This window comes from Macaca nemestrina, chromosome 3 (genome assembly GCF_043159975.1).
Source record: "Macaca nemestrina isolate mMacNem1 chromosome 3, mMacNem.hap1, whole genome shotgun sequence".
NCBI classification, from domain to species: Eukaryota; Metazoa; Chordata; class Mammalia; order Primates; family Cercopithecidae; genus Macaca; species Macaca nemestrina.
Genome location: NC_092127.1, coordinates 190,985,914 through 191,012,275, shown reverse-complemented (window position 1 = coordinate 191,012,275; position 26,362 = coordinate 190,985,914). Strand labels below are relative to the sequence as shown.

Below are 26,362 nucleotides of genomic sequence, written 5' to 3'. Positions count from 1 at the left end.
CCAGCGCCTCTCAGTCCCTGGCCACGAAGCCCCGCCCAGTAGCGTCAGCTGCAGAACCCGAAATTCGTGCGGCGACGGCGAGCCAGCGGTCTCAGCTTCAGACACCCCCGGCAGGCCCTCCACTCCGGAAACGGAACCGTCGGCGCACGGGGGGCGGGGCCGGCGAGACACAGCTTCCCATTGGACCCCCGCCCTCCTACGGTCCCGCCCCCGGCCGCGTGCTGATTGGCCGCGCGAAGGCAACCGTCGGCGTTTGAAACTCGGGCGCGCCGGCGGCCATCAAGGGCTGGAAGCGCGGCAGCGGCAGCAACTAGGCTCGCCCCCGGCGCGGAGCAGACGCATATCCAGACCCCTCCTTCCTGGCGGCGGCGGCGCGGGCTCAGAGCCCGGCAACGGGCGGGCAGGCAGGTAGACGAGCGTCTACACGGCACGGGGAGGCTGGGGTCCCGGGGGCGCGAGGCCGTCCCGCCCCGCCCTCGGCCCTCGCCCTCCCGCCCTGGCCGCAGCTTTCCCCGGGAAGCGTCCCCCACGGCTTCTTCCCGGGCCGCCGGGGCCCGTCCCGCGCCCTGTCATGGGACCCGGCCCTAGACCGACCACCGGGCTGGGTCCCCTGGGCGGTGGCCTGGGGCGGCTAGGGCTGGGCCGAGCCCGACGGCGGAGCGGGCGCCCTGAAGTGCTTTGTTCTCTTCGACCCTCTCCTGCCTCTCGGCCGCCCACCCTGGTTCTTTGTTGGCTCCCAGCTCGAAGACCCTCTTGTGGTTCTTTGGTCCTTTCCGGCCTCCGTCCTGGTGCCAACTCCATCTGGGCCACCTGTGGCGGACACCTGGGCCCCGACCGCTTCCCCGCACCTGCTGCGCCGCTCCATCTTCCACCGCGCCGCATCCCACTTGTGCACCAGAGTAGCATCAAAGCACCGGCCTGGGGCCGGTCCCTTCTCTGCCCAGAGCCCCTCCCGGGGCTCCATAGTCGGTAAAGGCCCCTCCTGACCAAGGCTGGGTCTGCTGCTCTCCGCACTCCTCCAGGCCGCCGGAAGGCTTCCTCCGAGTCACTTTCTCCCTGAGTTCCAGGCTTGCGTGTCCCCCAGTGATCCAGCTGCCCTTCCCCTGCCCTGTACCCAGTTATTCAGGCCAAAAACCTAAGCGTCGTCTGTAAGTCCCATATATGCCAGTGGCCAGGCCCGGGTCTGGTCTGGCCTCTACTCCTCGGGCTGCAGAAGCGTGTGGTTTCCCTGCTTCCCTCCTGCCCTTACTTCCACACACAGCACCACAGTGGGCTTCTCAAGCTGCAGCACCGACCTGCCCGGGCTGCCCCTCTCTCTTCTCCAGGACCCTCCCCAACTTTGCTCTTTTTCAAATCAAAGCCTTCCCAGGTCCCCCACCACCAACAGGTGCCCGTGGGGTTCCTGCCCAGGTCGACACTCGGTTCTCTCTGGCAGCCTTTCTGCCTACGTCATTCCCTAGACTGGGAACGCTGTAGACAGAAGGGGTGGCAAGTGTGTGGGTGACTGGTGTGAGGACCTGGGCGGCCCTGGAACCTGGGACTGACTGGAGGCCCTGATATGGAAGCTCCTTGGCACCTGCTGCTCAGCTCTGGGCGTCCCTTGTTCGCCTACTGTCTCCCAGCTCCTCCTCTGGGCCTTCACCCCAGCCTGGTCTTGTCCTGCTGCCTAGCCCGGTGGGAGAAAGCAGACCAGAGCCGCTGTCCTGCTTTTCTGCCCTCTGCTGCCCGGTCCTGCCTCACGCCACACGCGGAGGCCGGTGGGGAGACCGCGGCTTCCTCTGGCTCTTCTGGGTTTCTTATAGGCCAGGGCTTTCCTGTCTCCTGACTTCTGCCTGACGTGGTAATACAACAGTAGAGATTATGCGGTCTTGGTTTTTCTTTCTCACCATCTTAGCCTGAAGGCCCTTTAGCTCTTGGTCCCAGGAGGCAGCGGTGCTGCCCATGGCTCCCGGTGCCAGGCTGGAGAGTGAGTCTCTGAAGCAGGATGGGGACTCAATCGGAGGCTTTCTCTGCCCCACTTGGCAGAGGACATGTGTGGGAGGTGTGAGCTCCAGAACAATGAGCACACCTGTGCCGGAAGGGGTCGTGCTCCCTGCGGCAGCTGTCATGTCTGTGTCTGGACAATGTGGTTGTGTTGCCCTCACACTGACACAAACATGTTCTGCTTTTCCAGAATGAGTCTGCAGGTCTTAAACGACAAAAATGTCAGCAGTGAAAAAAGTACAGAAAATTGCGACTTCCTGTTTTCCTCACCAGAAGTTACCGGAAGATCGTCTGTTCTTCGTGTGTCACAGAAAGAAAATGTGCCACCCAAGAACGTGGCCAAAGCTATGAAGGTAAGTGTGACCTCTACAGTGTGTGGCTAGCCAGGTTGCCCTAGGACCTGCTTTCCTGGTGACCTCTGAGCTGCAGGACACTGCTGGTGTGGCTGTAACAGCTTGAACTAATGAATGGGTGCTCTCCTCCTCACTCCACAACAGGTGACTTTTCAGACACCTCTGCGGGATCCACAGACGCACAGGATTCTAAGTCCTAGCATGGCCAGCAAACTTGAGGCTCCTTTGGCTCAGGGTGATACCCTTGGACTGGAAAACTGTCACCCGGTGTGGACGCAGAAAGAGAAGTAAGTGTTCATGCTACTGGACATGCTGGAGCTTCACCCTGTCTGTCCGATGGCTCTTGCAGAAACGTGCTGTCCTGTTCTGTCAGGCCTTGGCTGAAATTTTTTTTTTTTTTTTTTTTTTTTTTTTTTGAGATGGAGTCTTGCTCTGTTGCCCAGGCTGGAGTGCAGTGGCACTATGTCCACTTACTGTAAACTCTACCCACCCCAGGTTCGTGCCATTCTCCTGCCTCAGGCTCCCCGAGTAGCTGGGACTACAGGCGCCCGCCACCGTGCCCGGCTAATTTTTTTGTATTTTTTAGTAGAGACGGGGTTTCACCGTGTTAGCGAGGATGGTCTCGATCTCCTGACCTTGCGATCCACCCGCCTCAGCCTCACAAAGTGCTGGGATTACAGGCGTGAGCCACCGCGCCCGGCCGGCCTGGCTGGATTTCTCCTGAAATCTGCACTGAGTGTATGCAGCATGTGGCCAGCTCACTAACAGAAAAGTCGACCATCAGATACTTGGATAACTTAATACTTCACTCCCCCCCACCCCCGAGATGGAGTTTTGCTCTTGTTGCCCAGGCTGGAGGGCAGTGACACGATCTCTGCTCACTGCAACCTCCGCCTCCCATGTCCAAGCGATTCTCCCACCCCAACCTCCCCAGTAGCTGGGATTACAGGTGCCCACCAACACCTGGCTAATTTTTGTATTTTTAGCAGAGATGAGGTTTCTTCATGTTGGCCAGGCTGGTCTCGAACTCCTGACCTCAGGTGGTCCACCTGCCTCAGCCTCCCAAAGTGCTGGGATTACAGGCATAAGCCATCGCGCCCAGCCCATACTTCACATTTTTGCTGTGCTTTTGCCAACCAATTGGCTTCGATCTTTGCTCCTCTAATTTGATGAAATGTCTTGGCCCCATCTCCAGGAAGGCAATCCATAGTTTCATTTATCTTGAATTCCGCCCACCCTATTAGGACTTGGAAAGAGCAGATAGACTTGTAGGCAAAGAAACCATGTTGTGTGATCCACCCCTCAGAGTGTGCATGGTTGGAGGGCTCTGCCAGGCGCTGGGTGTTGGGTTAGGCTTGGCATTGGCAGTCTGCTGGCCGACCTGATGCTTAACTGCAAGCGGATGGCAAGGCGGTGTCTGTCTTTGCCTGGAAAGGGAGGACCCTGGAAGCAGCTCTTTACTCTGTGGCTGAACTAATCGGTCTGGGCACCTGGGAACACCTCATCTGCATCCAGGGTGGGAAGGGACCCCAGAGGCATGATTTTCTGCTGGTTTTTGCTGATGTAACTGTTGTTGCTGTTTTGAGACAGGGTCTCGCTTTGTCACCCGGGGTGGAGTGCCATGGTGCCATCACAGCTCACCGCAACTTTCACCTCCTGGGCTCAAGCAGTCCTCCCACCTTGGCTTCCTTAGAAGCTGGGACTACAGTTGTGAGCCACCATGCCCGGCCATTTTTTTTTTTTTTTTTTTTTTTTTAAAGACGGAGTTTTTCTTGTTGCCCAGGCTGGAGTGCAATGGCGCGATCTCAGCTCACCACAACCTCCATCTCCCGGGTTCAAACGATTCTCCTGCCTCAGCCTCCCGAGTAACTGGGATTACAGGCATGCACCACCACGCCCAGCTAATTTTTTGTATTTTTAGTAGAGACAGGGTTTCTGCATGTTGGTCAGGCTGGTCTCAAACTCCCGACCTCAAGTGGTCTGCCCGCCTCGGCCTTCTAAAGTGCTGGGATTACAGGCATGAGCCACCACGCCCGACTGGCCCAAAACTTTTAAACAGATTTTAGGTGTGCGAAGAAGAGCATAAGGAACACAATACCACTAATGCTTCTCACTCCCTGAGATAAAATGTCACCAGTAAGTGCAGGCAGCATTTCCTATGTCCTTCTCTGGGCCCTGGGCCTGTCTCCCCTCCACCCCTCCAGCCTGAATTTGCAGTTCTTGCTATATCTGCTTGCTACTTTTCAAGTTGGATTTTACCCCTTTTGAAATTTGGTCAAACAAAGTGAGAATGAATCAGACATTGGTTCACAACGACCCCAAGCAGGAGGGGAGGACCAGGAGCAGAGAAGTCGTCTCCCAGCTGCCATGGGTGTGATCCGTCCCAGAGCCACAGATGCCCTTGCCTCTGCCCTATGCCTCCAGGGCCACCCAGCAGCCTCCATAGGGCAGAGGGTGTAAAGGAGCTAGGAGGGGCTTGGGAGGGTGGCCCTGTGGGGCTGCAGCCAGAGTGACTCTGAGCTCGTGGCTTGGGCTCGTGGCTGTCATCTCCCTTCTGGAATTCTGCTTTGGCCCAGCTGGTGGTTGCTGTGGTGCTCCCACGTCAGTGGGATGAGACCAAGAGCAGCCGCTGTGTGCAACTGCCCACGTATCATTCCAAGGACAGCTGAGTAGCCGCCTGGGAGGGCAACGCCACCCTGAGGTGGCAGCTGGGCAGCAGAGGAGTTGTGAACAGTCCGACAGGTCCCTAACCCTCAGTTTCTCAGTTTTGACATCTTCAAACTTAGAGAAGAGTTGGAAGAGAAGGGCAGGTAACAGGGGCCCCTTATCTGAGGCACTGGCACATGACCCTGCATCTTCTGAGGGACCTGAAGGCCGGGGAACAAGTGATGCAGCGTTTGTGCTCTCTGTGTTGTAGTTGAGCCCCAGCCATCCCAACAGCCGCCTCTTCTGTCAGGGCCCTATGCCCTGCAGTCCCACATTGTGAGCAGGGAGTGCCCTGGGAATGGTGGGCCCCTGGGAAGGTGTTCTCTGCACCCATGGCGCTCCACTGTGGCAGGCGGGTGCTGCGCCAGTGTGGCCACAATCCAGGGAGGTGTTGCAGAGGCCACTCAGGCCCTTCTGTGCCTGAAGGTGGCATCGTGCACCTCAACCTTGTCCTTCAGTGAAGGCTGTGACTGGCCCTGGCCCTGGCCCTGGCCACAGCACTGCCAGTTCCCTACCTGAAGGGGAAAGCAGATCCGTGCAGAAAACCTTTGTTTACCACGCCCCTGCTGGCTGTCCAGGGCCTGCATGTCCCCAGGGCTGATCTGTGGGCATGTCCTTGGGGGAAGTTTAAGCCAGAGGACAGTGTTGACTGAGCTTTCTTGTTTTGCTTATAGCTGATGTTTTCACACAGACTAAAGTGTCATCAGAATGCTGTCAGGTCCCTTAATGTTAGAATTCAGGGTCATTAAGATGGTGCACACCCTTCGGTGATTAGGAGAAACACAGGTGGAAATAGTGATTTTAACTTACAGGCCCACAGCAGGCTGGAGGCCACACGGAGGACTAGGGCAGGCCCTGGAGCACAGGCAGGGGACAGCTGAGAGGGTGGCAGCCAGCCTCGTCTATCAGGGAGTAGGGTGGGGTCACTGTATGCTGGTGGGCAGGCGCTTGAATGGATTTTTTACAGGAAGTGGTGGATGTCGGTCACCGTGGCTCCTGCCTGTAATCCTAGCACTTTGGGATGCTGAGGTGGGTGGATCACCTAAGGTCGGGAGTTCTAGACCAGCCTGGTCAACATGGTGAAAACTTGTCTTTACTAAAAATACAAAGCAAAATTAGCCGGGCATGGTGGCGGGCACCTGTAGTCCCAGCTACTTGGGAGGCTGAGGCAGGAGAATCGCTTGAACCCCAGAGGCAGAGGTTGCAGTGAGCCGAGATCATGCCATTGCACTCCAGCCTTGGCAACAGAGCAAAAATTCATCTCAAAAAATAAATAAATAAATAAAAATAAAGGAAGCAGTGGGAAATTGAGGAGCCCAGTCTACCAGGTGGGAGAGGTGCCTCTAAGCTTCTTTCTCTGGCATCAGCTTGAGGCATTTGGGTGTGGTGTCCCACATCTGACCCCCCAGGCAGCAGCCTGTGCTGCATCCTTGCTGTGGTGCCTGGGTGCAGACTTTGTGCATGATGACGAGTGCTGTTTGGGTGGCAGAGGCTGCTGGAGGACTCTGGGTCCAGCACTTGCCAAAGTGCATGATGAGCACAATTAAACAGGCAAGCAGCCCACAGGCACCCCTGCAAGTTGGAACCCCATGCATAGCCAACCCCAAGAAATGGGGCGGAGGCGGGGGTCAGCGAGGACGTCACGTGGCTGTGTCCATCTGTTCCACAGGGAGTTGGTCCCTGGGAGGACAGGAAGGAACCACATTGAGGAACTAGGGTGGGGGGTGGAGAATGGGAAGCTGTGCCAAGGGTGACTCAGCCCTGCTTCTGGTGTGAGAGAGTTAAGCTTGTGTTGAGAATGGATGCCGAGGCCACCTAACCTCACAAGTACTCACTGCTTCACGTTGACTAAGTCTGTTTTAAAAGCCAACAGCTCATCAAGGAAGTGGATGCCAAAACTACTCATGGAATTCTACAGAAACCAGTGGAGGCTGACGCCAACCTCCTGGGGGATGCAAGCCCAGCCTTTGGGAGTGGCAGCTCCAGCGAGCCTGGCCCGGGTGCCCTGGCTGACCTGGACTGCTCAAGTTCTTCCCAGAGCCCAGGAAGTTCTGAGAACCAAATGGTGTCTCCAGAAAAAGTGTCTGGCAGCCCTGAACAAGCCTTGGAGGAAAATATTAGTTCCTATTCCTTAGACAGAAAAATGACACCCACCTTTGAGACCCTCGAAGACCCTTCCAGGACAGAGTCCCAGCACAAAGCAGAGACTCCACACAGAGCCAAGGAAGAATGCCGGCATGGTGGGGTCTCTGCTCCCACAGCAGGGGCCACTTCGCCTCCTAGTGCGATCCCTGAGGAAGCCTGCGGAGGAGCACCCCTGGGGGGTCTGCCTGGTGAGGCCCTGGCCTGCCCTGTGGGTATGGGCACCCCCGTGCCAGCAGATGACACTCAGGCCCTTCCCTGTGCACACACTTCTTGTCCTGAGAGCACAGCCCCGACCAGCCGCCTGGTGACTGGCAGGGCCGTGACCCTGAGTCCTCAGGAAGAAGCAGCTGTGGACCAAATGGCCAGCTCCTCGAGGAGCGGACCCATAAAACTAGAATTTGATTTATCTGATGGCGCCACCAGCAAAAGGGCAGCCCCACCAAGGAGACTGGGAGAGAGATCTGGCCTCAAGCCTCCCTTGAGGAGAGCAGCAGCGAGGCAGCAAAAGGCCCTGCAGGAGGTGGAGGAGGACCCCCCCATGCCGGCTTCTCGGGGCTCTTACCACCTCGACTGGGACAAACTGGATGACCCAAACTTCAACCCGTTCAGAGGTGACACCCTGTCTGGTCACAGAGAGGCCCAGCCCCCAGAAAGCCCTGAGACCAGGCTGGGCCGGCCAGTGTCTGAACAGCTGAGTGCTGGGCCTGCCACGGAGGAGCCAGGCACGTGTCTGAGCCAGTAAGTATGGGGATGGGGTGGGGAGTGTGGTGTGGGGCAGCTGCCCCGCAGTGTGTGTGGTCAAGGACCCAGAGGTGTCATCAGATACTCCTTTGAGGGCCGGGCGCGGTGGCTCAAGCCTGTAATCCCAGCACTTTGGGAGGCCGAGACGGGCGGATCACGAGGTCGCTTAACATGGTGAAACCCCGTCTCTACTAAAAAATACAAAAAAAACTAGCCGGGCGAGGTGGCGGGCGCCTGTAGTCCCAGCTACTCGGGAGGCTGAGGCAGGAGAATGGCGGGAACCCGGGAGGCAGAGCTTGCAGTGAGCTGAGATCCGGCCACTGCACTCCAGCCTGGGCGGCAGAGCGAGACTCGGTCTCAAAAAAAAAAAAAAAAAAAAAAGATACTCCTTTGAGGTCGGGTGGGCTCCCCTTGAGAAGGGGCCTCTGGGCAAAAACAGGGCTCAGGTGGATCCCAGCTGAGGGTTCTTGGCCTTGCCTTGGCGCCATGCATCTCTTTAGTGCTCCCAGCCTAAGGAGGGATCCAATAAGGGTGGGCTTAGGCCAGAAGCCAAATGCGGCCAACCTTGGGCAGGACCCTGTCCCCCAGTCATGTCCCTCCTCAGGTGAACTTGACTTGGGCATGTAACTCCAAAAGCCAGGCAAAGCCTGTTACTGCCTGGGGTGGCGTCTACTGCTTGCTGGAGTCTTGGCCGTAGGTCTGCTGCCTCCTGGCTGAATGGTCTTAGGCTGCATCCCCTAGAGTTGCTCAGTGGGAGATTGTCCTGCCTGTAGGGTCCAACCCTACTGGGTCTGTGGGTTTTTTCTCCTCATGTGCGGAGACAGAGATCATAGAAATAAAGACACAAGGAAAAGAGATAGAAGAAAAGACAGCTGGGCCCGGGGGATCACTACCACCAAGGCATGGAGACTGTAATGGCCCCGAATGCCTGGCTGAGCTGTTATTTATTGGATACAAGGCAAGGGGACAGGGTAAGGAATGTGAGCCATCTCCAGTGATAGGTAACGTCACGTGAGTCACGTGTCCACCAGGCCTTTCCCTGTTTGGCAGCCGAGTTGGGGAGAGAGAGAGGACAGCTTAACGCCATTATTTCTTCTATGCATTTCAAAGACTTTAGTACTTTCACTAATTCTGCTACTGTTCTCTAGAAGCTCTAGAAGGCGTACAGAGCAGAACATGAAAGTGAAACAGGAGCATGACCACTGAAGCACAGCATCACAGGGAGGACGAGGCCTCCGGATGGCTGTGGACAGGCTTGACTCATGTCAGGCCTTTCATAATAGGTGGTGGAGCAGAGTCTTCTCTAACTCCCCCAGGGAAAGGGAGACTCCCTTTCTCAGTCTGCTAAGTAACAGGTGCCTTCCCCGGGCACTGACGTTACCGCTAGACCAAGGAGCCCTCTAGTGGCCCTGTCCGGGCGTGACAGGGGCTCACACTCTTGTCTTCTGGTCTCTTCTCACCGTGTCCCTTCAGCTCCTACCTCTGTATGGCCTGGTTTGTCCTAGGTTATAATTGTAGAACAGAGATTATTATAACATTGGAATAAAGAGTGATGCTACGAAGTAATGATTAATAATATTCATATGTAATCATATCTATCATCTATTTCTAGCATAACTTCTTATTTTATCTATTTATTATACTGGAACAGCTTGTGCCCTCAGTCTCTTGCCTTGGCACCTCGGGTGGCTTGCTGCCCACACCTGCCCCAGCCTCCACACCTGAAGCCTTTTGTCAGTTTCACAGTGAAAGGGATGTGCTCATCCTTGTGGTTCCCTTGGGCTGCGTTGTGCTGACTTTAGGGCTCGCAGCCTGCTTCTCCCAGAGCTGGCAGGCAGGGTGTGTGTTTTCCTGCTGGGTGAGGTTGGTGAGGCTGCTCTGTGGCCAGGTCGCTTGGGGCAGCCGCATGCCTGGTGCACTCTAGCTGAGTGTTCATGAGCCGGCACAGCAGTACAGGGAAAGGCAGTGGCAGCTCAGTGCTGGAGCAGGGGACGCCGGGGTTATGGGGTGTGGGGCATGGACCTTCTGCTGACTCTGTCTCCCCAGGCAGCTGCATTCAGCCTCAGCGGAGGACACACCTGTGGTGCAGCTGACAGCTGAGACCCCAAGAGCAGAGAGCAAGGTAAGGGGTGCCTGTGTGGGTGCCTGTGCTCCTGGCCTGGTTGTGTAGAAGAGTAGCAGGCAGTGGAAGCCCCCAGCGATCTTGGGTGATGGGGTGGGATGTCCCGCTCCCTCTCCCCCAAGTCTACTTCGACAAGGTTGTGGGGAGGCAAAGCTACACCCCAAGTACCTTGACTGCACTGCACAGGGTGACTCTGCCCATTCCTCCAGGAGGGAGCCTTGAACTCTGCCAGCATCTCGCTTCCCACAAGCTGTCCGGGCAGTGAACCAGTGCCCACCCATCAGCAGGGGCAGCCTGCCTTCGAGCTGAAAGAGGAGAGCTTCAGAGACCCCGCTGAGGGTATGTTGCCTGGCACAGACGTCACACGCAGTCTGCCTGGAGGGGGCCCCGTGAGCACTTGGGCAGCTTGATGTACCTGCGTCATCAGCAGATGTTCATTCTGCAGGCTGTTCGGTCTTTCAACTTTGAATGACTCATGCACAAATTTCTGGTTTGTCAAAACTTAGACACTGTTAGGAGAACAGGGCTTCTACCTTTAACATAAAAGACTTCTAGAAATGGAAATTGTAGACTCAGGAAAATGAGCAAAAGAGGTGAACAAGGCAGGGCACGGATGACATACAAATGCAGAGTCAACAACTGGGCACTCGATCATCAGAAATACTGCTTGAAACAACCTTTTTTTTTTTTTTTTTTTTTTTTTTTGAGAGTCTTGCTCTGTTATCCAGGCTGGAATGCAGTTGCGCAATCTCGGTTCAATGCAACCTCCATTTCCCAGGTTCAAGAGATTCTCCTGCTCAGCCTCCCAAGTAGCTGGGATTACAAGCATGTGCCACCATGTCCAGCTAATTTTTGTACTTCTGGTAGAGATGGGGTTTCACCATGTTGGCCAGGCTGGTCTCAAACTCCTGACCTCAAGTGATCCACCTGCCTCGGCCTCCCAAAGTGCTGGGATTGCAGGCATAAGCCACCACACCTGGCCCAAAACCCCGTGATAATGAAATGTGAAGCCTAAACCTTAGACACCAGGCTGCAGTTAAATATGGTTTGTCTGTAAGATTGGAGGTGGAACAGTTCTTAAATTAAAGTGCATTTGGTAGGAATTGATGGCTGAGTTACTCTAAAGGACACAGCCACCTGGGTAAGATCTTATTTTGGGCCGGGCATGGTGGCTCAAGCCTGTAATCCCAGCACTTTGGGAGGCCGAGACGGGCGGATCACAAGGTCAGGAGATCGAGACCATCCTGGCTAACACGGGGAAACCCCGTCTCTACTGAAAAATACAAAAAACTAGCCGGGCGAGGTGGTGGGTGCCTGTAGTCCCAGCTACTTGGGAGGCTGAGGCAGGAGAATGGCATAAACCCGGGAGGCGGAGCTTGCAGTGAGCTGAGATCCAGCCACTGCACTCCAGCCTGGGCGGCAGAGCGGGACTCCGTCTCAAAAAAAAAAGATCTTATTTTGGAGAACTGAAAGCCCAGGCACACAGCAGACGAGTGGCATGTAGGGTTTGTCACTGACAGGATGGTTGTGGGCCTCCACCACGTGGGGATATCGGCTCAGCTGGGGTGGGCCTGTCACACTCACGTGGGATCCGTGGAATCACACAGCGTGGCCTTCTGTGTCCGGCATCTCCCTCAGGGAGGTGTGTTTTCGAGTCCCGGCCGTGCTGGAGCAGGTGTGGGTGCTCCTGTCCTTGCCGTGGCGGCTTGGCTTCATGTTGTCTTGATCCATTTGTTCATGGATTTGCTGGTTTCTGCTTTTTACCTGTCAGGAGTAGTACTGCCACGAATGTTCAGGTGTAAGTTCTATGTGGACGTATACTTCCATTTCTCCTGGATAGATACCTAGGAGTGGAGTCACTGGTCACCGTAACTCTGCTCACCTTTTAGCTGCCAGGTGGCCTTCCAGAGTGGCTGGAGCATTTCCCATTCCCACCAGCGGTTAGAGGAGAGCTCCGGTTTCTCCACATCCTCACCAGCACTGCCTGTCTGTCTTGTTGATCCTGGACTTCCAGTGGTGGGAAGTGGATCTGGCTGTGGTTTTGATTTGCAGTTCCTGGGTGGCTCTTGAACAAGTGTCTTTTGTTTTTTTTTTTGAGACGGAGTCTCGCTCTGTCACCCCGTCTGGAGTGCAGTGGTGCAGTCTCGGCTCACTGCAAGCTCCGCCTCCCAGGTTCACACCATTCTCCTGCCTCAGCCTCCCGAGTAGCTGGGACTACAGGCGCCCGCCACCACGCCCAGCTAGTTTTTTGTATTTTTTTAGTGGAGACCAAGGAGCGGGGGTGGGTTTCACCATGTTAGCCAAGATGGTCTCTATCTCCCGACCTCATGATCCGCCTGCCTCAGCCTCCCAAAGTGCTGGGATTATAGGTGTGAGCCACCGCGCCCGGCCAACGAGCGTCTTTTTGTGCCCGTTGGATATCTTCTTTGGGAAAGTGTCTGTTGAGATCCTTTGCCCGTTGAGCCACTTATGTTTTTATTACTGAGTTTTAAGAGTTAAATCCCTTTCATTCAAGAAGTGAAGGAAAGGAAAAAATAAAAAGTCCCTGGCCGGGCGCGGTGGCTCAAGCCTGTAATCCCAGCACTTTGGGAGGCCGAGACGGGCGGATCACGAGGTCAGGAGATCAAGACCATCCTGGCTAACACGGTGAAACCCCGTCTCTACCAAAAATATAAAAAACTAGCCGGGCGAGGTGACAGGCGCCTGTAGTCCCAGCTACTCGGGAGGCTGAGGCAGGAGAATGGCGTAAACTTGGGCGGCGGAGCTTGCAGTGAGCTGAGATTCGGCCACTGCACTCCAGCTTGGGCGACAGAGCGAGACTCCGTCTCAAAAAAAATAAAATAAAATAAATAAATAAAAAATAAGTCCCTTATCAGATGATGTTTCACAGTACTGGCTTTTGGCCAGGCACAGGGGCCCATACTTGTAATCTCAGCATTTTGCAAGGCCAAGGCAGGAGGATTGTTTGAGCCCTGTAGTTTGAGACTAACCTGGGCAACATGGCAAGACCTCATCTCTACGAAAAAAGATTTTTTTTTAATTACCTGGGCATGGTGGCATATACCTATAGTCCCAGCTGCTGGGGAAGCTGAGGTGGGAGGCTCGCTTGAGCCAGGAGGTCAAGGCTGCAGTGAGCCATGATTGCACTACTGCACTCCAGTCTGGACGACAGACAGCAAGACCCCTATCTGAAGGAAAGGAAAAAAAAAGGCAGAAATGAAAATTGACAACAAAGCCGGGCACGGTGGCTCACGCTTGTAATCCCAGCACTTTGGGAGGCTGAGGCGGGTGAATTACCGGAGATCAAGAGTTCGAGACTAGCCTGGCCAATGTGGTGAAACCTCGTCTCTACTAAAAATACAAAAATTAGCTGGGTGTGTTGGCACATGCCTGTAATCCCAGCTACTCAGGAGGCTGAGGCAGAAGAATCACTTGAACCCAGGAAGCTGAGGTTGCAGTGAGCCAAGATTGCGCCATTGCACTCCAGCCTGGGCAACAGAGTGAGACTCTGTCTCAAAAAAAAAAAAAAAGAAAACTGAAAGGCCATAGCAGAGAAGGACCTACAAGTCTTTGCTAGACTAAATAATTGGCAACAGTTTCTTAGTTTAATTGAGAAAAGGAGAAAATGAGCAAATACTACTAGGCATTAAGAGAGGGACAAAGCTAGAGATGCCCCAGCCTGGATCTCAGCCGGACCGAGGCCCTGTCTTAAAGTGCTGGTTTGGTTTGTTTTTTTTCCGAGACTGAGTCTTGCTCTGTCACCCGGGCTGGAGTGCAGTGGCACAATCTCAGCTCATTGCAACCTCTGCCTCCCGGGTTCAAGCGATTCTCCTGCCTCAGCTTCCCGAGTAGTTGGGATTACAGGCTCATGCCACTAGGCCCAGCTAATTTTTATATTTTTAGTAGAGACAGGGTTTCCCCATGTTGGCCAGGCTGGTCTCAAACTTCTGACCTCAGGTGATCCACCTGCCTTGGCCTCCCACAGTGCTGGGATTACAGACGTGAGCTACTGTGCTCAGCCACAGTTTAAGAGTTTTATAGTTTTAAAGGCCGAGACCAGAGGAGCACTTGAAGTCAGGAGTTCAAGACCAGCCCTGGCAGCATAGCAAGACGACTCCTCTACCAAAAAAAAAAAAATGATAGTTTTAACTCTCACAGTTAGGGTTTTGATCCATTTTGAGTTAATCTTTGTATATGGTATGAGGCACCTTTCCTTTTTTCTTTTTTTTGAAACAGTTTTCCCTCCGTTGCCTAAGTTGGAGTGCAGTGGCATAATCTCAGCTCACTGCAGCCTCCACCTCCCAGGCGCAAGCAGTTCTCCTGCCTCAGCCTCCCTGTAATAGGCGTGCACCACTGTACCTAGCTAATTTTTGTATTTTTTTGTAGAGACAAGGTTTTGCCCTGTTGGACTCCTGAGCTCAAGTAATCCACTTGCCTCAGCCTCCACCCTTAGTTTTAACCATAAGTTATGTTATCAAAAATTAAAAGACTTGTCTAGCATAATTTTAAAGACTAATAGTTCTCAACCAGAGCAGTTTTGCCCCACCTTCCTCCAGATGTTTGTGGTTGTCTCACCTGGGGGTGCTGCTGGCAGGGAGTGGGTGGAGGCCGGGGATGCTGCTCAGCACCCTGCGGTGCCCAGGAGACTCCTGCCACAGAGAGCAGTCAGGCCTCGGGCATCAACACCTGCAAGGCAGGAAATCCTGCTGTGCCACAGAGGGCCTCGGCCCCAGGTCTCCATGAGACACTGCTGGCTGGAATGATCCCGCCCTACTGAGTGCTGAGGGAGACACCAGCCCGCGGCTCTTAGGGCCCTGGTGAGGGGCGGTGGCGGCGGCATGACTCACTCCCTCTCAGTTCTAGGCATGGGCGCAGAGGTGGATTACCTGGAGCAGTTTGGAACTTCCTCGGTAGGTACCAGGCACTTAGGCGAAGCCTCACCCGCACAGTGTCCGCCAGCAGCCGTAGCAGGTCTTTACCCCAGGGCGTCCCTTGGTGCCCACGTCCCCCCAGCTGTGCACAGGCCCAGGCATCATGGCGGGTTCTGAATCCAGGCCCCTCTGCAGCACCTCCTCTAAGTGGCGTCCTGTGGCAGGGCTCTAGGGCTCTCTACCTGGCGCTTAGTCCAGAATGAAACCCCGACATGCTGTGCTGCTGGGAATGGCGGTGCCTCGGGCAGGGTTGCGGGTGACCAGAGGTGGGAGTGTGTGTGTGACCTCCCTGGCCCTCAGCCCCCCTGTGTGTGTTTGGACGGCAGTCAGACCTGATCACTTGCCCTCTTGTCCCCAGTTTAAGGAGTCGGCCTTGAGGAAGCAGTCCTTGTACCTCAAGTTCGACCCCCTGCTGAGGGACAGTCCTCGTAGACCAGTGCCCGTGGCCGTGGAGACCAGCAGGTACGCGCCAGCCCTCCCCCACGCGTGGAGCCTTGAGTGTGGGAAGACTGCAGGCTGTTCCTAGGTGTGTGTCTGCACAGAGGCTTCTAGACCAGGGGGAGATGATCTGAACTAGAAAGGAGTTGTTGGGAGGGTGGGCAGGGCAGCAAGCCCAGAGCAGTCTTGTGTGGCTGGCAGGAGCAACAGCAGCCTACCCCCCAGTCACAGGGCTGCTGCCTTGCTGGTTACAGCCACCATTCTAGGTGGATTAAAGATCTAAACTTAAATCTTTTAAAAGTAGTTCCTCTAAAATAGGTCAGCAGGCCAGACGCGGTGGCTCACGCCTGTAATCCCAGCACTTTGGGAGGCTGAGGTGGATTGCCTCAGCTCAGGAGTTTGCCACCAGCCTGGGCAACATGTTAAAACCCCGTCTCTACTAAAATACAAAAATTAGCCGGGCATGGCAGCATGCACCTGTAGTCTCCGCTACTTGGGAGGCTGAGGCAGGATAATTGCTTGAACCCAGGAGGCGGAGGTTGCAGTGAGCCGAGATTGCGCCACTGCACTCCAACCTGGGTGACAGAGAAAGACTCCATCTCCAAAAAAAACAAAAAAAACCCCGGCCGGGCGCGGTGGCTCAAGCCTGTAATCCCAGCACTTTGGGAGGCCGAGACTGGCGGATCACGAGGTCAGGAGATCGAGACCATCCTGGCTAACACAGTGAAACCCGGGAGGTGGAGCTTGCGGTGAGCCGAGATCTGGCCACTGCACTCCAGCCTGGGCGACAGAGCGAGACTCTGTCTCAAAAAAAAAAAGCAAGAAACAGAGGTCAGCAAACTGTCCCCTGTGGGCCAGACTTGGCCACTGCCTGTTTGTGTAAATAAAGTTTTATCGGCCGGGCGCGGTGGCTCAAGCCTGTAATCCCAGCACTTTGGGAGGTCGAGACGGGCGGATCACGAGGTCAGGAAATCGAGACCATCCTGGCTAACACGGTGAAACCCTGTCTCTACTAAAAAATACAAAAAACTAGCCGGGCGAGGTGGCGGGCGCCTGTAGTCCCAGTTACTCGGGAGGCTGAGGCAGGAGAATGGCGGGAACCCGGGAGGCGGAGCTTGCAGTGAGCTGAGATCCGGCCACAACAGCACTCCAGCCTGGGCTACAGAGCGAGACTCCGTCTCAAAAAAAAAAAAAAAAAAAAAAAGTTTTATCATCACAGAGCCATGCCCGTTCCTTTGCAAATTGTGGCAACTTTCACACTATAAGGGCAGAACTGAGTAGTGTGACAGAGGCTGTGTAGCTTTCAAATCCCAACACATGGCCGGGCACAGTGGCTCACGCCTGTAATCGCGCCCTTTGGGAGGTCCTGGCGGGCGGATCACTGGAGGTCAGGAGTTCGAGACCAGCCTGGCTAACGTAGTGAAACCCCATCTCTACTGAAAATACAAAAATTAGCCAGGCGACGTGGTGGGTACCTGTAATCCCAGCTACTTGAGAAGCTGAGGCAGGAGAATCCCTTGAGCCTGGGAGGCAGAGGCTGTGGTGAGCCGAGATCATGCCACTGCACTCCAATCTGGGGGACAGAGTGAGACCCTGTCTCAAAAGAAGGAAAAAAAAAAGCGAGCCTCTGAGCTGCGAGCAGCCCCCGATGAGGCAGCACCGGCTCCACTCAGCCTGCAGTGGGTAACGAAGTGTCGCCGTGCTCTCCGGAAGGACGAGCAGCCACGTGGGACAGGCAGGTGAGGGAAGGGGGCATGGGGCAGCAGAGAGGCCAGGCCTGCTGGATGCAGGTCTGTGTTTTCTACCGCTACCCTGACTTGAGTGGTTTTAAACTAAAAAGCAAAGAGCCTGGTTAGCTTGTCCACATGGTCCTCTGTGTCCTACTCAATACTGGGAGGACTTGAGTGACTGAGGCTGCCTCTGCTTGGTGGCAGCATGCACGGTGCAAATGAGCCTCCCTCAGGAAGTCCGCGGGAAGCCAAGCTTGTGGAGTTCGATTTCTTGGGAGCACTGGACATTCCTGTAAGTCCTTCAGTCCTTCTTGAACTGTCTTGTCTGTGGTCTGAGGGAAGGAGTTGTTTTAAGGGCTTATGTTTTCTATTCCTGGGGATCTGAAGCCTTTGGCTCCATCAGGGGCATGGAGCCACGGTGCTGTCTCAGGTCCCTCGCCACGCTGTCTGAGCCTCTTGGCCTACGTGGGCCTTTCCTGCCCCCCCCCACGCCAGGTCACAGGCAAGAGGCAAGGGCGAAATGGGTTCCTGGTTCATCCCCATCTCCTGCAGGTGCCAGGCCCACCTCCAGGTGTCCCCGCACCTGGGGGCCCACCCCTGTCCACCGGGCCTATAGTGGACCTGCTCCAGTACAGCCAGAAGGACCTGGATGCAGCGGTAAGGACGAAGAGAGTGGCTATTCCACAGAACCTGCAGGCCACTCTGGGGCTTGGCCAACAGTGGGCACGGGTGGGGTCCAAACAGCCTCACCAGCCATCCCTGCCATCCCTGCCCCTGCTGGTCAGGGTGGAATTGCAGAGAGCTGCCGGCCCCTGGCCTGTCACTGCTGCCCAGGTTGCTGAGGGTCCAGGCTTCCACCCAGTGTCCCCGCAGTCAGCTGCCCACCAGCAGCTTCCCCAGGACTCTGTGGCCTGGGTGCAATGCTCACCTCTGGTGGCCTTGCAGCAGTGTGTGGTACTCGCTGATGTAAACCCAAGTGTTGTCCCTTTCCTGCTGCCCTCCCACAAGTCCAGACGCATCTCCTGGCAGGTTAGGAAGCTCCATCTTCACCCGCCCCACACCTGAGGTCCCCTGCCTTGTCTCCCTCCATCCTCACTGCACATGCCAGGCTTCAGCCTGTTCTAACTCCAGGCCTAAATTGTCCATAAGAGAGCTGTAGGCACGCAAAGGGGCTGGGTGTCTGCAGGCAGCGCTGTGAGCTACTGCCACCAGACAGTCCCCAGGGAGGTGGGGACAGGGTGGCTCTGGAGGCCGGCTGGCAGGGCTGGGTTCAAGCCCCAACATCCATACCAGTGTTGCTCGCAGTGGCCCCAACTGCGATGTGATGCGGCCCTGACTCAGTTCCCCAACAACGCCCTCCCTGTGTCAGAGCCCATGCGAGGAACCCAATAGCAGGGCTGGGGACCACAGCGTGGCTGGCCCCCTCCTCTGCAGGCCTGGACTCCGGGGGCAGGTGGCCCCTGCATGTAACTTATATTAGAAATGCAAAATGCTTGTTCCCTGGTGCCACAAAGAAATAGCACTCGAATATAACTTTAATTTTCTCAGTAAGGCAGTTTTTATTTTCTGCAGAAAGCGTGCCCCTCGCAGATGGAACAGTGGCAAGAGCATACTTGAACAAGGGAGGGGAAGGGGTTCTTATTCCTGATGTAGGTAGCCCCTTCTGCTGTAGTGAGCAGAGATCGCGCCACTGCACTCCAACCTGGGCGACAGAGCGAGACTCTGTCTCAAAAAAAAAAAAAAAAGATCTGAACATACTAACATACTGATTCTTTGAAGAGAAACTTGGGGTTCACTATATTTAACACTTAGGACCTCTGGTGTCCGCCACTGGGCTGCGGGGGTGGGTGCAGGACACACACCTGTTGGGTGCCTGCTGGTTCCACCCAGGATCCCAGCCCGAAGCCCCAGGCCTCCTGCCCCTGGCAGTCGAGTGCATGTGGAGCAGGCAGCCTTGGCCTCAGCGGGTTTCCCAGGGTCCCACTAGAAGCCCTACATGGAACTGTGGCTCTGGGACATAGCTCCGGGGACCTCGGGTGTCGGCTGGCCCCATCCTGTGGGGAGGTCTTGGGAGGGTCAGTCTGGCCCACCTGCCTGCTGACTTGGGTGTGGCCCGAGCAGGTAAAGGCTACACAGGAGGAGAACCGGGAGCTGAGGAGCAGGTGTGAGGAGCTCCACGGGAAGAACCTAGAGCTGGGGTAAGGAGGCTACGCCCCCTGTCCTCCCCATCCCTGTTCCCGTGCGCATCCCCACCTGGCCTGGAACCGCTGGCCACCCGAGGCCATGGCTGTGTGCTCTCCTCCCACAGGAAAATCATGGACAGGTTCGAAGAGGTCGTGTACCAGGCCATGGGTGAGTTCCCGGGCCGCTGAGGGCACCCACCTCCAGGAGGAGCTGCCTATGCCCCACCCTGGCCCTGCCCCGTACCCTGCCTAGGACCCCACCCTCCTGAGGCCCCTCTTCCTAACACACAAATCCCCTCAACATGGGCCCAGCTGTGGAACCACTGAGGCAAGTTGTGGGGAGATTGGTGGTAGTGAGGCTGGTGGCTCCCACAGAACCAGCACTTGTCAGGCCCCAAAGTTGTGCAGATGCTGAGCTAGCAGTGGGGCTGTGGTGGGAGCAGAGCCTGTCCCGCCATGGCCTGCTCCACTCAACCCTGCCCTCACCGTGCGGCTGTGTCTAGCATCAGCTTCTGTAGGTGTCTGGCAGGACAGGAACACCGGGCCCCACCCGGCCTCCCAAAAGCTTGGGCTCCTGGAGGTGCTACTGTGGGGATCTGTCTTAGGCTGAGTGTCAGCTGGGGGCAGGTGACTGCCTGGCCCTTGCAGTCCCTCCAGGACCACCACGACAGCACGACCCACAGCCTGGAGTTCGCTGTACCGGCTCCCAGGCCTCACCCTGGACTCGAGGATGTTGGGCGCCGCCTCTCTTTGGGGACCTCTGTTGCTGGGCCCTGGCCCAGGCTCCAGTTCCCTATGGGTCTGATGTGGAGGAAACAGCTGTTTTCTGGGCCTTGCTTCCGGCCTAGGAAGACCCCGGGTGGAGGGGCTCATTGCCCTGCTGAGGCTCACACCCACTACCCACCTCTCCTCCTGGCACTCAAGCACCTCGCCTCACTCCTTGGGCCGTCTCTGGCACCTAGCGTCTCGGTTGCCTCCTCATCCTGAACGTTTGTTTTTCTTTTCTCAAGAGGAAGTTCAGAAACAGAAGGAACTTGCCAAAGCTGAAATCCAGAAAGTTCTAAAAGAAAAAGACCAACTTACTACAGACCTGAATTCCATGGAGAAGTCCTTCTCCGACCTCTTCAAGCGTTTTGAGAAACAGAAGGAGGTGATCGAGGGCTACCGCAAGGTATGTTCCCGCTGCCCCGATGTCCTCACCTCGGAGGTTGATGGACTCATGGTCCAAGCCAGCGGGGCTACAAGCTGCTGTTTGCACCTTGGTCCTTGGCCAAGCCTCCCCTTGCCATGGGGGCGTGGGATGACCTGTGAATGAGACAGGGTGCAGGAGTCACAGCTGGTTTGCAAGGCAGCTGAGGGTGGTGGGAGGCAGAGTGAGCTCTGCTGTTATGTGAGAGACGACTTGGCTATGATCAAACACCTGTGAGATTTGAGACAGTGCTGGTGCACCGGGGCCTGGAGCACTTCAGAAAGGGCGTCAAACCTGGGCTGTCTAAGCGCTTGGGTCCCAAGGGTTGGGGACCCAGGGCATGCAGTATCCAAGGCAGGAGGCCCATAGAAAGGTGGTCACGGCTATGCAAGGTCACCCTGGCGTCCTCCTGGCCATAGGACTCTGAGCGCCCTCCACCTTCTGTGCTGGGCAAGGCCCATGTGCTGCTGGAAGGAGGGATGTCTGGGCCATCCATCTGCCTGGAGCAGGCCTGGAAGGTACCTGCGAGGCCACCAGAGGGTTCTGCCCACAGCAGTAGTGTTGGAGCGGAGGTGCTCAGTGTCTCCTGTAGAGGAGCTGGACCTGTGGGTGCAGCTGGAAGAGGGCCTGTCACCATTGGTGCAAGGGGCTGGGGACACCAGATGGGTCCCCTGGGAGTCAGACTAAACTAGAACAGTGGCCCTTGCAGGGGCTGGCTCAGCCACACCTCATCTCAGTCCTGAAGTCAGGTGGGTGTCAGTGGCTGGGGCCCAGCTGCCTAAGAGAAGCAAGTCTGAATACTCTCTGGAAGAAGGTGTCTTAATGCTTTAAATTGCTGCTACAGAGTTTTAAATTAGTGTCTGGCACAGAATAACCAAGTGTGAAAGGAACAGGAAACATGAGTGAAAATCAGACCTGTTATTAGAGTAAGGCATGGTGATATACGCCTGTGGTCCTAGCTACTTGGGAGGCTGAGGTGGGGGGATCGTTTCAGTTCGGGAGGTGGAGGCTGCAGTGAGCCACAATTGTATCACTGCACTCCAGCCTGGGCAATAGACCAAGACCCCCATCTCTAAAATTAAAAAAAAAAAAAAAAAAAAAGAAACTGTTGATAGACCCACGGGAGCCCCAGATGTTTTAGGTGGCACCAGCAGGTAATGCCCCAGATCTGCAGGGAGCAGATGGGAAGGGCCTCGCGGCAGCAGAGTGCAGTAATCTGGCTCAGTACAGACGCTTGGAGAGGCTGCTGACTTGAGGACACAGTGGCTTTGCTGACCTTCCCTCAGGTTGGGCTGTGGTGTGAGCAGCTGCCTTGGCCTTGCCTCTCCTCGGGGTAGGCCTGTGCCTCAGCTCCCACTGGCCACCTCCCCACTTTCTCATGGAGGCTTCTTTGCACATCTAATCCCATCTCGGAGGACCCAGTGCAGAGTTTAAAGTAATTGCCTTCTGTGTTCAAAAGAGTATTGCTTCAGTAGAGACCTCGAAACTAGAAAAGAATCCCCTTTGGGAGGCCAAGACAGGCAGATCACTTGAGGTCAGGAGTTCGAGACTAGCCTGGCCAACATGGTGAAACCCCGTCTCCTAAAAATACAAAAATTGGCTGGGCAAGGTGGTTCATGCCTGTATTCCCAGCACTTTGGGAGGCCAAGGCAGGTGGATCACCTGTCAGGAGTTCAAGACCAGCCTGACCAATATGGTGAAACCTCATCTATACTGAAAATACAAAAATTAGCTAGGTAGGCATGGTGGCATTCGCCTGTAGTCTAAGCTACTCGGGAGGCTGAGGCAGGAGAATCATTTGAACCTGGGAGGCAGAGATTGCAGTGAGCCGATAGCGCACCATTGCACTCCAGCCTGGGCAACAGAGCAAGACTCCATCTCAAAAAAAAAAAAAAAAAAAAAATTAGCGGGGCATGGTGGTGCAGGCCTGTAGTCCAGCTCCTCAGGAGGTTGAGGCATGATCATCACTTGCACCTGGTAGGCGGAGGTTGCAGTGACCCAAGATTGCGCCGCTGCACTCCAGCCTGGGCCACAGAACGAGACTGTCTCTAAGAAACAAAAAATACGGAAAAACTAGGCCAGTTTATGCCTGTAATCCCAGCACTTTGGGAGGCCGAGGCAGGAGGACCACGAGGTCAGGAGTTCAAGACCATCCTGGCCAACATGGTGAAACCCTGTCTATACTGAAAATACAAAAATTAGCTGGGTGTGGTGGCAGGCACCTGTAGCCCCAGCTACTCAGGAGACTGAGGCAGGAGAATTGGGAGGTGGAGGTTGCAGTGAGCCGAGATCGTGCCATTGCACTCCAGGCTGGCGACAGAGCGAGACTCAGTCTCAAAAAAAAAAAAACTAGAAAAGAACCAAATGGAAATTTCTAACAGGTACACAGTTAACAAAGTTAGCAGTTCAGAGGGTACAGGTCAGATGAGGGAAGCAGAGGGTGAGCTGGGAGCCAATGTGTGGACGGCAGCCCCCAGAGCCAGAGGGAGAGACGCTGCTGTGGCGGGAGGCTTGACCTGTGTCGACGTGAGAGCTTTCGGCTGCCACCTCCCAGACAGACGCTGTTGGGAATTTTCCACAGCAGAGAAACACAGGGCTGTGGGTTTATGGGAGGTGTGACCTCCGCAGGACATCGTGGGCTGCATGCTGGGTGGGTGCTCCTGGGATACAGGGCTGCAACAGAGGAGTGGGGATGGCTGGGCTGTGAGGCTGCTGGGGGCACTGCAGGAAGAGGGCAGGTGGGCTGAGCCTTCTCCAAGCAGAGGCCACTCGGGGGCCCAGGAGCCCCTCAGTTGGGGCTTCTCGGTCACTGAGCGGAAGGTGCCCCCAGAGCTGTGGGGAGCAGGCAGGTCTGGGTAACCATGTGGCTCCTGCTGGCCTCCCCTGCCTGTCCCCAAAGCACAGGGTCCATCTCCAGAGGGGGAGGGGCTGGGCTGTCAGTGGTCCCAGGTGCATCCCACTTTCCAGCAGCACTTGGTGCCAGCAGAAGCTACAGGTGTGGCAGGAGGGGGCGCAGCCGTGAGGGCACCAGGTTCAGGCCTGGCGTCTCTGAGGGTGGAGAGCCAGGGCTATCCTGAACCTCCAGAGGGGGTGAGCTGGGAACTTATGTGGAGGAGCTTTTTCCACAAGGAAAACAGGAGGTACTGCCTCATGACTGGTGCCCCAGACAGCCTTGAGGGTCTGCAGGTCCCCAGACACCAAGCCTGGGTACTCTCCAGCAGATGGCATGGTACCCACAGCTAATGCCTGCCCCTTCCTAGAACGAAGAGTCACTGAAGAAGTGTGTGGAGGATTACCTGGCGAAGATCACCCAGGAAGGCCAGAGGTACCAAGCCCTGAAGGCGCATGCGGAGGAGAAGCTGCAGCTGTGAGTGCTGGGCGAGGCCCCCACCCTGGAGGGAGAGTCTGAGCACCTGGGCCCCAGCTCAGCCTCTGCCCTGCCCTTACCCGTCCAGGGCAAACGAGGAGATCGCCCAAGTCCGGAGCAAGGCCCAGGCGGAAGTGTTGGCCCTCCAGGCCAGCTTGAGGAAGGAGCAGATGCGGATCCAGTCGCTGGAGAAGACAGTGGAGCAGAAGGTGGGTGCGGGAAGCCCAGCTCACGGGGCCGGCTGGCAGCACCTTCTAGAAGGCCCTTGGGCCTGCCGCTCCCTCCAGGCAGGGAGAAGCCCCCGCAACTCATCTTCCTTATCCAGACTAAAGAGAATGAGGAGCTGACCAGGATCTGCGATGACCTCATCTCCAAGATGGAGAAGATCTGACCTCCCGGGTGCCGCTGTCCCGCCCCTGCTCCCGTCCGTCGTCTCGTCTGATTCTCTTAGGTGTCGTGTTCTTTTTTCTGTCTTGTCTTCAACTTTTTTTTTTTAACTAGATTGCTTTGAAAAGATGAGTAAATAAAAGTTTCCTTTCAGTTTAAACCCTGAAGCCGCTCTGGTCTTGATGAAGCAAAGGCTTCCCAGCTCTGGCCTGAGGCTGAGCCCATCTGCAGGCGCCTCCCTTTCCCTCAGAGCTGGCCACTTGGTCCCTGCCTGCCCCAGGCTCAGGCTGCCCTGCTGAGGGCAGGGACAGCCAGTGGCTGGAGGAGGCTCAGGTCTGCCCAGTCTGCCCCAGCCACCTCAGGTTGGCTACATGGTTGTGGCCTCAGGTACACACATCGAAGTCCAAATTGACTCAAGTTGTTGTTGTTTGAGATGGAGTCTCGCTCTGTAGCCGAGGCTGGAGTGCAGTGGCACGATTTCAGTTCACTGCAAGCTCCACCTCCCGGGTTCACGCCATTCTTCAGCCTCCCGAGTAGCTGGGACTACATGCACCCGCCACCACGCCTGGCTAATTTTTTGTATTTTTAGTAGAGATGGGGAAGTTTTCATATAAAACAAAAACCATGAACAGCCAGGCGTGCGTGCTGGTGGCTCTGATTCTGGTGCCGACCTGGCGAGCCTGCAGCCTCAGCTAATTGAGCGCTCACCTAGGTGTGGGTGTGGAGGGAGGCCCCTGCAGGTGCAGCTGCTCAGCCCCCGTCATCCTCAGGGGCATGGAGGCTTCAGAGCAAAACAGGTTTCCCCGAGGAAGTTCTGTCTCCACATGGCAGGGCTTCCTTCCCAACCCTCACCCCACAGTCCCGTCCTGCGGATCTCAAACTTGGACAGGCGCACTGGAACCCAGGACAGTTCCAGGAGCCCTTCTGGACAGGCAGAGGCTCGGCCCAGCTGGGGCATCCCAGGAGCCGTGGGCACCAAGTTGAGAGATGCTGGTCGCTGGGTTCAACCATGGTACCTAGGACCCCAGCACCAGCCAGAGGGCCAGGGTCTCCTGAGGGGCTGGGCAGGACCAAGGGTTGATGCTGTAACCTGTTCCTGGGGGTCACTGCTGCTGTGCGCAGATCACGCCGTCCAGAAGAGCCGTTTTCTTCCATCATTGGAGAGTGGGGCTCCCCACATAGGGAGGGACCCGGATGACTGAGATCTGGCCGCAGTCATCTGGCCCCAGTAGTGTCTGAGCCTGGGGGTTGCAGTCCCAGGACCTGCTTCCAAGGCTCTGCAAGTCTGCACCTTACCCTGGTGAGCAGCACCCCAGTACTGGCCCTCAGGTGGGTGCAACACCACCGCCAGCTGCCGCCAGGGGTCACTGCCGCTGTGGGCCACACGGACTGGACCAGGTGGGTGACACCCTGAAGGGGCGGGGCTGGGGTGCCAAGAAGCTGCATGAACCGCCAGGGAGGCTGAGGAGCCGGTGGGGACTTCAGCCTGGGGTGGCCACTGGGGTGTCCCCAAGGGCAGGAGGGCGCGTTTGTTCTTAGTACATTTGGAGGAGGGAGCCTGTCACAGGGATGGACGGCCACAGCGGGCCGTGACCAGTCATGGCTGGGGCAGGGACTGGGCCAGCCTCGACGGGGTGGGGGGGGGCTGGGGGCCACTCTCCTTGCCCTCCTCAGCCCACCTGTGCTCCTGCAGCACCTCCCGACTGGCCTCCCAGGACCATCTCACCCCTCCCTCCCCTGGGCAGCAACCCCCATCTCAGCCCTGAGCCTGGGTAATAATAGGGTGCAGTCCCTGGCTGAGGGGCCTCTGAGAGCCTGCCATGACCCACTTCACAGACAAGAAACTGAGGCCCACAGACCAGTGGTCATTGGCTGGGGGAGGCGGGCCAAGCACAGGGTGTGGGGCCCCCTCTCCTGCTTGGGGTTGAGAATATGGGGGAGCAGAAGGGCCCTGGAGCCTCCAGAGCTCACCAGCTGCCCCATGGGCAGCACGGCCCGCCTCGGCCTACCCGCTGCCCACAGGCATGTCCGGCCGCAGGACTCCCACCTCTCTCTGCAGGGTCAGCTCTGCTCTCACGAGATCTCAG

At 56.4% G+C, this 26,362-nt stretch overlaps 1 protein-coding gene across 2 annotated transcripts; it reads left to right on the top strand.

Annotated features, from left to right (window-relative positions):
- Nucleotides 1-249: 249 nt before the first annotated feature.
- On the top strand, nucleotides 250-24,435 carry LOC105483837 (transforming acidic coiled-coil containing protein 3). 2 transcript variants are annotated; one of them, XM_011744838.3, is made up of 16 exons: nucleotides 250-408; nucleotides 2,174-2,336; nucleotides 2,481-2,623; nucleotides 6,909-7,925; nucleotides 9,975-10,050; nucleotides 10,260-10,389; nucleotides 14,908-14,960; nucleotides 15,340-15,443; nucleotides 17,354-17,441; nucleotides 17,702-17,806; nucleotides 19,271-19,347; nucleotides 19,458-19,501; nucleotides 20,343-20,503; nucleotides 23,782-23,888; nucleotides 23,977-24,097; nucleotides 24,214-24,435. In XM_011744838.3, the coding sequence occupies exons 2-16, from the start codon at nucleotides 2,175-2,177 to the stop codon at nucleotides 24,277-24,279; spliced, it is 2,454 nt and encodes an 817-aa protein (XP_011743140.2). In that variant the 5' UTR covers nucleotides 250-408; nucleotide 2,174; the 3' UTR covers nucleotides 24,280-24,435. The 2 variants fall into 2 exon arrangements, with proteins under 2 accessions (XP_011743140.2, XP_011743141.2); XM_011744839.3 differs by having other exon boundaries at nucleotides 272-404.
- Nucleotides 24,436-26,362: the final 1,927 nt, after the last annotated feature.